The 10,669-nt window shown below is 70.3% G+C and overlaps 3 protein-coding genes across 4 annotated transcripts; 2 read left to right on the forward strand and 1 right to left on the reverse strand.

The window, feature by feature from the left end:
* Nucleotides 1-844: 844 nt before the first annotated feature.
* SERPING1 (serpin family G member 1) lies at nucleotides 845-3,776 on the forward strand. The gene is made up of 6 exons (XM_084262673.1): nucleotides 845-1,363; nucleotides 1,562-1,699; nucleotides 1,783-1,986; nucleotides 2,132-2,274; nucleotides 2,609-2,828; nucleotides 3,157-3,776. The coding sequence occupies exons 1-6, from the start codon at nucleotides 901-903 to the stop codon at nucleotides 3,402-3,404; spliced, it is 1,416 nt and encodes a 471-aa protein (XP_084118799.1). The 5' UTR covers nucleotides 845-900; the 3' UTR covers nucleotides 3,405-3,776.
* Nucleotides 3,777-3,915: 139 nt separating this feature from the next.
* On the reverse strand, nucleotides 3,916-6,001 carry YPEL4 (yippee like 4). Of its 2 annotated transcripts, XM_084262675.1 has the most exons (4): nucleotides 5,715-6,001; nucleotides 5,093-5,136; nucleotides 4,464-4,572; nucleotides 3,916-4,188 (listed from the first exon to the last, which is right to left on the reverse strand). In XM_084262675.1, the coding sequence occupies exons 1-4, from the start codon at nucleotides 5,856-5,858 to the stop codon at nucleotides 4,099-4,101; spliced, it is 387 nt and encodes a 128-aa protein (XP_084118801.1). In that variant the 5' UTR covers nucleotides 5,859-6,001; the 3' UTR covers nucleotides 3,916-4,098. The 2 variants fall into 2 exon arrangements, with proteins under 2 accessions (XP_084118801.1, XP_084118800.1); XM_084262674.1 differs by having other exon boundaries at nucleotides 3,916-4,572.
* Nucleotides 6,002-7,191: 1,190 nt separating this feature from the next.
* CLP1 (cleavage factor polyribonucleotide kinase subunit 1) lies at nucleotides 7,192-9,092 on the forward strand. Its single transcript, XM_084264210.1, has 2 exons — nucleotides 7,192-7,935; nucleotides 8,351-9,092. Exons 1-2 carry the CDS (start codon nucleotides 7,330-7,332, stop codon nucleotides 9,020-9,022), a joined length of 1,278 nt encoding a protein of 425 aa, XP_084120336.1. The 5' UTR covers nucleotides 7,192-7,329; the 3' UTR covers nucleotides 9,023-9,092.
* Nucleotides 9,093-10,669: the final 1,577 nt, after the last annotated feature.

The following is a 10,669-nucleotide window of genomic DNA, read 5'->3' on the forward strand; positions in this document are numbered from 1 at the left end:
TTGGGGAGGGAGGCAGAACACCTCCTCTCCACCTCCCCCGTGGTGTCCCCAGGGGGCAGAGCAGGACGTCGGGCTGGAGGCGGGGGCACATCCTGCCACGGGCGCTTACGCCCAGCCCTCTGGTCTGCTCCAGGCACCCCCGCAGCCGCCGGCCCGCCTGATTTACGGGAAGTCTCGGCTGCTGCCTGCCACCCGCCTTAATCTTTAACCAGGCAGGGCCAAACCCGGCCAGATCCCCGCTGCACTCAGCCAGACACGCAGGGACCCGACCCGCTGGGCACCCAGGTGGGCCTGGGGCGCTGCCTCCTTCTGCCCCCCACACCAGCTCCCTGGGGGGTGTCGGAACATTGGGCAGCCCTGGGTGGGGGGGTCACAGGGTGGGGATACCGGCGCCGCTGGGAATGGGGAGCAGGGCACCGTGCTGGGAGGGTGTTGGGTGCCAAGGCGGGGTGCCAGGAGCTGGGGGGGGGGGTGCCCATCAAGGCCCTGACCCATGCTTGCCCTCCAGGATGCCCACCATGACACTTTGGCTGCCCCTGCTGCTGCTGGTGGCCTCAGCCACAGCCACTGTCACCCGGGTAAGTGTGGCCCAGGGACATGGCCGTCCTGCACCCAGCTGCCCCTGTGGCCAGCCTCATGCATGTTCCCCCACCCAGGTGCCCCTGCCCCCCTCACTGCATTCCCTGTGCCCAGGTGCTGGAGACTTCTCCCACAAAGGTGAAGCTGCTCACAGAGCCCCGAATGACGACAGTGCCCCCCCATCCTGCCCCAGGCCCACCGGGGGATGTGGAGGCATCTGTCCTGCCCATGCCCACCCACCATGCCCATCCTGAGGAGCTACCCAGGTCAGATGCCCCCCTCAAGGCCATAGAACTCCCAAGCCCTGGGGAGCTGGGCACCATGGCCAACAGGAGCGTGGCAGCACCAAGCCCTGAGGAGCTGGGCACCATGGCCAACGGGAGCATGGCAGCACCAAACCCTGAGGAGCTGGGCACCATGGCCAACAGGAGCGTGGCAGCACCGAGCCCCGAGGAGCTGGGCACCACGGCCAACGGGAGCACGGCGGCACCCACCCCCGAGGAGTTGGGCACCACGGCCAACGGGAGCACGGCGGCACCCACCCCCGGCACCACCTGCGGCCTCCCAGGCACCCTGGGGACGAGTGCTCCCCCATGCCCTGGGGACGAGGAGCCGGCCGAGGCCTGTGGGGTGCCCACGGAAGAGCAGCGGGTGGCCGTGGCTGAGGCGCTGGGCACGTTCGCCCTCCGCTTCTACCAGCACATGGCAGAGGCTGCCCAGCCTGATGCCAACCTGCTCTTCTCCCCCATCAATGTGGCCATGGGGCTTTCGCACGTCCTGCTGGGTGAGGAGCTGCCCACGGGCACTGGCACCGCGTGGGCTCTGCCGTGGGCACCATGGGATCTGCCCTGGGCACCATGGGCATCGCTGCATGCTTTGCTGTGGGCTCTGCTGTCGTTCGGCTGTGGGCACCAGTCTGGGACAGCCACGGAGCAGCAGGAGCCCCGGCTTGTTCCCTGCTGAGCTCCCCCTGTGCCTGCAGGTGCCCGCGGAGAGACCCGTGAGCGTCTGGGTGCCATCCTGGCCTACCCACCAGAGCTGGGCTGCGTGCACAGCACCCTGAAGCAGCTCGCTGGCGCGCCCGGCCTCTTCTCTGCCGCTGAGATCTTTCACCAGCCAGGTGAGGCACGTGGGTGGGTGGGCAGTGGCGGGACCCCCGGTGCTAGGCAGGCACGGGGTGATGCCAGCTGTGCCACCGGACAGACCTGCACCTTCGGTCACGCTTCCTCAATGAGTCCTGGCTCTTCTACGGCGCCCGCCCGCGCGAACTGAGCGGCAACGAGAGCCTGGACCTGCTGCACATCAACGAGTGGGTGCGCGAGGCGAGCCGGGGGCTCCTGCCTGAGCTCCTGTCTGCACTGCCCCCCCAGCCCCGTCTGCTGCTGCTCAGCGCTGTCCACCTCCGGGGTATGGCCCCGGGGATGGACCTGAAGTAGGATCTACCCTGGGATCTCCCTGGCACCCAGTGTGGGGCCGAGGCCACCACCTTGCGTGGCCCCTCTGGTTCCCTCCCCCTGGTCCCTCTTGCAACCCTGGTGCTGTGTCCCCGCAGCCACCTGGCGCACGCCGCTGAAGGCCAAGCAGACGATGCTGCTGCCCTTCCTGCGTCCTGGGGCACCCCCCCGCCTGGTGCCCACCATGACCAGCAAGAAGTACCCAGTGGGCTCCTTCGCTGACACCCGCCTGCAGGTCCAGGTACTGGGGCCTCACTGCCTGGCACCAGAGGGGGTAACAGGGTGTGATGTCACTCCTCTGGCACTGGGGGTGGGCAGGCGGGTGGCATCATTCCTGTGGCATCCTTGGGGAGGGAGCCAGGCTATGTCGTCACTCCCCTGGCACTGAGGGGTGGGCGTGGGCTGTGACCTCATTCTCCTGGGGCTGGCAGGGGTGCCAGGCTGTAACATCACCGCGGTGGCACCAGGAGGGATGCCAGGCTGTGAGGTCACTGCAGTGGCACTGGGTGGGGGGTGTGTGTGCCAGGCTGTGAGGTCACTGCAGAGGTGCTGAGGGCCAGGGGCTTGTCCTGCAGGTGGGGCGGCTGGAGCTGAGCGGGGGGCTGAGCCTGGTGGTGCTGGTGCCACTTGGGCCCCTGGGGCCACTGCAGACACTGGAGCGGGCGCTGAACCCCCCCACCTTCCTGGGGCTGCTGCGGCGGGCGTCCCAGACCCCACTGCGTGCCACCGCGCTGGCCCTGCCCCGCATGCGCCTCGACCTCGCCCTGGATGTGGTGGCCCTGGTCCACGACATGGGTAAGGCCACTGACCCCACACCCCGGGGCCTGCCTGCGACACTGCTGCTCCTCAGGCTGGGTGGGCTGGGCGTGATGTCGCTCTGCTGCGCGGGAGCGGATGCGCAATGATGTCACACCCTGCGGGATGTCCCTGGCCCCTCCTGGGTCCCCCTGGCCCCTCTTGGGACCCTGCCCCATCTGTCCCTGATGTCCCCCAGTACCCACGTCCCGGGTGTCCCCCTTGGCCCCCAATTTCCCCACCGTCTCTGGTGTCCCCAATATCCCCCGTCTCCCCCTGGTGCCCCCGGTGCCCGCGGTGCCCGTGGCGCTGAGGACGGCTCCTGCAGACTACGGGCTGTTCCTGGACGCGGAGCTGTGCGGGATGGCGCGGGGCCCGGCGGCGGTGGACGCGGCGCGGCACCGGGCGGTGCTGGCGCTGGACGAGGCCGGCGTGGAGGCGGCGGGAGCCATGGCCACCTCGGTGGCGCGCACGGCCCTGATGCTGGAGCTCCTGCGTCCCTTCCTCTTCGTCCTCTGGCACGACGCCAGCGCCGTCCCCCTCTTCATGGGTCGCCTCAGCGACCCCCAGCCCTGATACCCCACCTTCCCCTCTTCCCACCTCCTCCCCTCTTCTCCCCCTCCCCATCCCTCCTCCTCTTGTCCCTCCTTCCCCTCCGGCACTCCTCCTCTCACTCCGGCCCTCCTCTCCAGCCTCCCACTCTCCCTCCCCCTTTCCTTCCCACCACCCTCCAGCCCCCATCCATCCCTCTTTTCCCTACTTCCCTGACCCCCATATCCCCTTCCCTCCCCCCTTCCCACCCATCTCCCCTCCCCTCCTTCCCCATCTCCAACCCCCCCATCTCTCCACATCTCCCCTCCCTCCCACAGGGCACTATGGGGTCTCTCTTCCCCCCCCGCCTCAGTTTCCCTGCGGGGGTCTGAACCCCAATAAACACACTTAGCCCAGCGCCACTCCTGCCTGTAGGGAGGGGCAGGGACAGCTGGCGCGTCCCAGAGGGGAGTTGGGGGTCCTGGTTGGGTGCCAGGGCTGAGCCGGTGGGGGGTGGTGTGGCAGCACCGGGGGCTGGTGACACCCAGAACCCTCCTAGAAAAAAAAAAAAAGCCTTTATTGCCCTAGAAAAGCCCCCGCAGCCCCAACGTGCTGGTGACAGGCACCGCACCTCCCAGGGCGCACCAGCTGGCACTGGGCACCCAGGGGAGACTGGGGACGGCGAGGGGCACCCACTGCAGCACCCCAGTGCGGGTGCCCACAGCGTGCCACCGTGCCCTCAGTCCCAGCCGTTCTCCTTCACCATGTGCGACATCTCGATGATGAACTTCCCCTCCTTGTACTTCTGGCTGCTCTCAAAGGCCTGCTCCTGGGGGACATGGCATGAGACCCCCACCCCAGACCGGGTGCCCCGGTGTTGGGGCGCCCGGGGTGCTGCCTGCCTCTGCCGTGGCTTTGTGGTGCCCACAGCAAAGGGGCCCATGTTAAGGGTTTGGGGTGCCCAGCCCGGGGGTTTGGAGTGCCAGGGGCGCTGCCCACAGGGTGGGCTCAGGATGCCCTGGGTGCTGCCTGTGGTAATGGGGGTGCGGGTGCCGGTGGCAGACCCCGCAGTGGGGTGGGGGTGCTGGGTGCAGGGGCACTCACGTATTTCCAGCCCAGGGTGGTCTTGCAGCTCTGGCAGAAGATGTCGGCCACCGAGTGTAGCCCTGTCAGCAGCAGCCGCTGCTCTGCTGGCCCACAGCCCACATTCACCCTGCACCGGGAGACAGGGGTCAACCAACGCTGTGGCACAGCCACTGGCATGACACAGCCAACAGCATGGCACAGCCAACAGCACGGCACAGCCTGGCATGGCATAGCCTGACACAGCACAGCCTGGCATGGCATGGCACAGCCAACAGCGTGGCACAGCCTGGCACAGCATAGCCTGGCACGGCACAGCCTGGCATGGCACAGCCAACAGCACAGCACAGCCTGGCATGGCATAGCCTGGCACAGCACAGCCTGGCATAGCACAGCCAATGGCACGGCACAGCCTGGCACGGCATAGCCTGTCTTGGCACAGCCTGGCACGGCACAAACAATGGCACTGCACAGCCAAGAGCATGGCACAGCCAATGGCATGGCACAGCCTGACACGGCACAGCATGGCACAGCATGGTCTGGCACTGCTGTACAGCCACCCTGGGTGACCGGCTGGTGCCCACAGCCCCCCTCCCTCCTGCTGTCCCTGCTGCTCATGGCCACCGTGCCCAAGTGCCAGGGGTACTCACACGGAGTTGAACAGGTAGGCCCGGCCGTGGCTGCCCTGGAAGGACTGTGGGGACACGGCACCGTCACCAGCTGGGCTGTGTGGACCTGGGTCCCCCCACCCCTGGGGCCCCCGCACAGCTGGGGTACCCACATCCTGCAGCACCCACACCCCTGGGCCCTCACACCCCAGGGTACCCGGACCTCCGGCCTGGCATGACACAGGGGGACACTCACTCAGCAGCCTGGGGACACCGCAGGGGGATGGTCACCTCAGATGGGACACCTGCACCCCCAGGACAGCACGGGGGACACACACACACTCGCTGCCCTGGGGCAATGCTCACCACCATGGAGGCTGTGGAAGGGGTGTTGGGTCCCTCCCCCCGGGGACACCGTGGGTGTCACTTGCTGCACCAGGAGCACCGCTGTGTGTGTGTGTGGGGGGGGGGGAGGAGAGGGGGTGTTGTGTGTCCCTACGCCACTGTGGAAGAGGCTCACACCCGGTCACCGGGGGAAGGGGGGATGCTCGCTGCCCGGGGCCCCGAGGGATGGAGGTCCCTGCCCTGCGGACGTCGGTGGAGTGTGCTCCCTGACCCGGGGGGGTGGGGGTGGGGGACAGCCGGGGGAGTAGCCGGGGAGCACCTTGGAGATGAGCTCCTCATGGCGGGCCAGGTGCGCCCTGCAGTGGACGCAGCTGTAGGTGCGGTGGGAGCGGGGCAGGTAGCTGTGGAAGGTCCGGGGGGGCAGGCGGGAGGCGGGGGGCAGGCGGCGGCGGGGGGGCGGCATGGCGGGCGGCAGAGCCCCGGGGGGGCGCGGGGGAGCGGGGGGCACCGTGCACCCCCCGCAGAGCCGCTCGCAGGGGAAGCAGCGCAGCAGAGTGCCGAGTGCCGTCGTTCCTCCCGCGCCGAGGTCGGGGGGGGCACCGCCGCCCCGGGCCCCCCCCCCCGCCAAGGTGAGACGCAGGCGGAAAAGGGGGGGCGGCCTGCAAAAAAGGTTAAAAGGGAATAATGAGGAGGGGGGGCGGCACTTCCCGGGCCCAAACACCCCTCCCCCCCCCCCGCCCGCGATACAGCCGGCCCTCAGCCCGCTTCCACCCCCCGCCCCGTGCCAGCTGAGGCTGGGTCAGCTCATCGCAGGAGTGAGGGGCAGCGCGGGGCGGCACCGCCCCGTCCCCGGGGGAGCCAGAAGAGAAAGGCGGCGTGGGGGTTGGGATGGGGAGGGTTTTGGGGGTCCCGGACGGATATCGGGGGTCCCGTGAGGGGTCACTGGGGGGGGCCCCGGGACGGGAGGATTGGGGTCCCGGTGGGGTAGGATGTTAGGGGTGCCGGGGAGGGCACACGTTTGGGGTCCCGGGGAGGTGGGGGTGGGAGATAGTGGGGGGCCGGGGAAGGCCGAGAGCCGCTCACCGCCTGCCGCTGTCCCCGCTGCCGCCGCTGCCACTGTCCCCGGGGCGGGTGCCGGGTGCGGGCACCGGGCGGCAGCGGGGGGGAGGGGGGTGGGTGGAGGCGGGATGGGGGGTGGGGGGGGTGGCCTGCGTGCCCGGGGACTGCATCACGGCACGGTGACTCATCCTCCGCCGCCGCGACGTCACCGCCCGCACCCGGCCTCCGTGACGTCACCGCCCGGCACCTCCGACGTCAGCCCCGCCATTGCGGGCGCCGGCGCCCCTCCCCAGCCCTGGGGTCGGGTCCCGTCCCCCCCCCGTGTCCCCCCAGCCCTCCCCGCCCCGGGAGTCACCCCTCGGCGTATGCAAATACCATGTAAATCGGAGGGGGGGGTGCGGGGGGGCGGGGGCCGCTTGCAAACGGATGCAAACGAGATGCCAGCGAGCCCGGGACCCGTGTCCGGCGGGGCGGGGCGGGGCGGGGGGACACACACACGGACACGCAGCCTAACGAGCCGCAAACGAGCGCCGGGGCGCCACCCGGAGCAGATGTAACGCGCCCGGACTCCGCCTCTCGGCAGGGGACACCGCTCCCCCTCCCTTGCGTCATCACACCGCGCCCGCGGCCCCCGCGCTGCTGCCATGGCAACCCCCGCCGCAGCTCCCCCCGCCCAACGAGGCTGAGGGGTGGAGGGGCGCGTCTCTCTGACCTCACTTCCGGCGCCGAGCGGCGGGCCCCGGGGTCAGGCGGGAAGGCGCTGGCGGGCGGCACCGGCGGGCCCATGGCGGCGGCCTGAGGGCGGGCCGGGCCCCCCCGCACCGGGGCGGGGACACAGGGCAGACCGGGCGCCCCGCGGGCCCCGGGGGCGCGCGATGGCGGACGACAGCGGCGAGGAGAAGAAGCAGGTGGCCAAGTTCGAGCTGGAGCGGGAGACGGAGCTGCGCTTCGAGGTGGAGGCCTCGCAGACGGTGCTGCTGGAGCTGCTCACCGGCATGGCCGAGGTCTTCGGCACCGAGCTCACCCGCAACAAGAAGTTCACCTTCGACGCTGGCGCCAAGGTGGCCGTCTTCACCTGGCACGGCTGCACCGTCCAGCTCAGCGGCCGCACCGAGGTGGCCTACGTCTCCAAGGACACCCCCATGCTGCTCTACCTCAACACCCACACGGCCCTGGAGCAGATGCGGCGCCAGGCGGAGCGGGAAGACGAGCGGGGACCCCGCGTCATGGTGGTGGGACCCACCGATGTGGGGAAGTCAACCGTATGCCGCCTGCTGCTGAACTACGCGGTGCGCCTGGGGCGCCGGCCCACCTTCGTGGAGCTGGACGTGGGACAGGGCTCCGTCTCCATCCCCGGCACCATGGGCGCACTCTACATTGAGCGGCCAGCTGACGTGGAGGAGGGCTTCTCGCTCCAGGCCCCGCTCGTCTACCACTTTGGCTCCACCACACCCGGCACCAACATCAAACTCTACAACAAGGTGAGTGTGGGGAGCCTGGGGAGGAAGGCGGGGTGAGGGGGAGAGATTCTGCCCCACAGGCCTGTTTCAGAGCCAGGTTCCAGAGCTCCCTGCCTAGCTGGGATCGTCCCGTTGCTTTCACCACTGGGTCCATCCACCTTGCCCCATCGCAACCATCCCCGTGCACTGCGCCTGCTTCTGGGCACTGCAGCTCCCCTAGCAGCCCTGGGGACAGAAAAGCGGTGCTCCTCCTGTGCTCAAACACCCTTAACCACTTGTAATGGTTTTTAGGGACGGCTTCAGCCTCCTGCATGGCAAATCGCCCCTTTGCAGCTATTGGGATGGTGTCAGAGAGAGCTGGCCGAGGTCTGGTGTACGTGGGTGCCCCAGAAAGGTGCCTCTGCCCTGATACCTCTTCTCTGTCACCCCTCTGCAGATCACATCCCGCCTGGCTGACGTCTTCAACCAGCGCTGCGAGGTGAACCGCCGCGCCTCGGTGAGTGGCTGTGTCATCAACACCTGCGGCTGGGTGAAGGGCTCGGGGTACCAGGCGCTGGTGCACGCTGCCTCCGCCTTCGAGGTGGACGTGGTGGTGGTGCTGGACCAGGAGCGGCTCTACAATGAGCTGAAGAGGGACCTGCCCCACTTCGTCCGCACTGTCCTGCTCCCCAAATCCGGTGGGGTGGTGGAACGTTCCAAGGACTTCCGGCGGGAGTGCCGGGACGACCGCATCCGGGAGTATTTCTATGGCTTCCGGGGTTGCTTCTACCCTCACGCCTTTGACGTCAAGTTCTCTGACGTCAAGATCTACAAGGTGGGGGCTCCAACCATCCCGGACTCCTGCCTCCCCCTGGGCATGTCGCAGGAGGACAACCAGCTGAAGCTGGTGCCGGTGACGCCGGGGCGGGACATGGTCCATCACCTCCTGAGCGTCAGCACCGCCGACAGCCCCGACGACAACATCTCGGAGACCAGCGTCGCCGGGTTCATCGTGGTCACCGGCGTTGACCTGGAGCGCCAGGTCTTCACCGTGCTGTCCCCCGCCCCGCGGCCCCTGCCCAAGAACTTCCTCCTCATCATGGACATCCGCTTCATGGACCTGAAGTAGCCCCTCCGCCCCCGCCCGCCGTTTTTACCCCCGTTTCTAACGTTTGTAATTAAACCTCCCAAGCTTTGTCGCTCGTGGCTCTGGCTCTGCCCGACCCGGGGGCCGGGGACTGGGGCAGGGCAGCAGCAGGCGGCGCCCCGGAGGGATGCTTGAGGCTGGGCGGGGCGCCTGCCAGGGATGGGGGGGAAACGGGGCACCGGGAGAGGAGCTGAGCCCCGAGCCCGAGCTCTGCCGGGGGGCACACGTGGAGGTCCCGGCTCCGGGGCGGCTCGGCAGGGTCCCGGCCTCACCGCCGCCCCCCCCCCCCCGCAGCGCGCCAAGCCGTAGTCGTGCTCCCCCCACACCTCACCCCGCCCGGCGTGGTACGTTCCGCGCATGCGCCCTTCCCCGCCGAGGAGCCGCCTGTACACCTGACACCTCCCCGTCCCGTGACGCATGCGCGCCCCCGGACTTACCCTCTACCCTCCCCCCCCCCACCACCACCTCCGCGCGCGCATGCGCACTCCATCACCCCCCTCTCCCAGGCCGTTCCCAGCGTGGCGGCCAATGAGGAGCGGCGGCGGGGGGTGCGCGCGGGTGGCGAGCGGCGCGCAGGCGCGGGGCCGTGACGTCCTGCCCGGCCGCCGAGCGCGGCGACGGTTCGTTGCCCGGAGTGTTGGGCGCGCGCTCGCGGCCGCCCGCCCGCCCGCCGGTGAGTCACGTGGCCAGCAGGCCCTCCTCGCGCCCCGCGCCCGGCCCGCCGCGCCCCCTCCCCTCCCCTCCCCCCCCCCCTCCTCCTCCTTCTCCCGTGGGCACCGGCCCCGCCGCGCAGGCCCGGCCGCCCCCTCCTCAGCGGGCCGGCTGCCGTCCCCCTTCCCCGGGGCCAGGCTGCCGGTCGCCTCTGCCGGCCCGGGCGTGCCCCCGCGGGTCCTTTCCCCCCGCCGCCGGACGGGCCGTGCCCCGCTTTGCCCTGCGCTCTGCTCGCCCCGGCGACGAGCGTCCTGCTCGGCCCCGCTCCGCCCTCCGCAGGGGACCGGCCCCCCGCCCTGCCCGTCCCGGTTCGGCCCCCGAGCAACCCCGCTGGCCTCTTCCCTTCGGCCGCCCCTCTCGGGCGGTCCCGGTGACGGTCCCCACGCCCCCGCAGCGCTGTTCCGCACCGGCCGCCCCTGCCGGTGCCCTGCCCGGCGCCTCCCGTAACCCGGCCCTGCCTCATGGCCCGAGGCGCCTCCGGGACGGGAGCTCCGCTTCCTCCCGGTCCCGGCCGCCGTGTCTGTCTGTCTGCCTCCCTCCCTCCCTCTCGCCGGGCCGAGCGGCGGCCCCGTCTCCCCGCCCGGATCCCTCTTCCCCGCGCCCTGCCCTTCCTCTCCCGGGAGGGCCGGACGTTGCCCTAAGCCCGGGGAAGCCGAGAGCGACCTTGGGTGAGTGTCTGGGCAGCGGGGAGCAACGGTGGGAAGGGAGCCGCGGGGATAATGGCTGCCCGTGCGTGCGAGCGGGGCGTAAGCGCACCCAGACGGGGCTCTGCCTCCAGTGCACCCCGGTAGGCAGGCGCTGATGGCGACGGTGCTCCTTTGGCCTCGGTGCTCGTTGCCCTCGCTTCCTGGTGCCTCTGCCTGCCTGTGGGCCGGCTCCCTGGGCAGGCAGCGTGGGGTTCCCTCCTGGCCGGAGAAG

This window comes from Gallinula chloropus, assembly GCF_964237585.1.
Source record: "Gallinula chloropus genome assembly, chromosome: 4".
Taxonomy (NCBI): Eukaryota; Metazoa; Chordata; class Aves; order Gruiformes; family Rallidae; genus Gallinula; species Gallinula chloropus.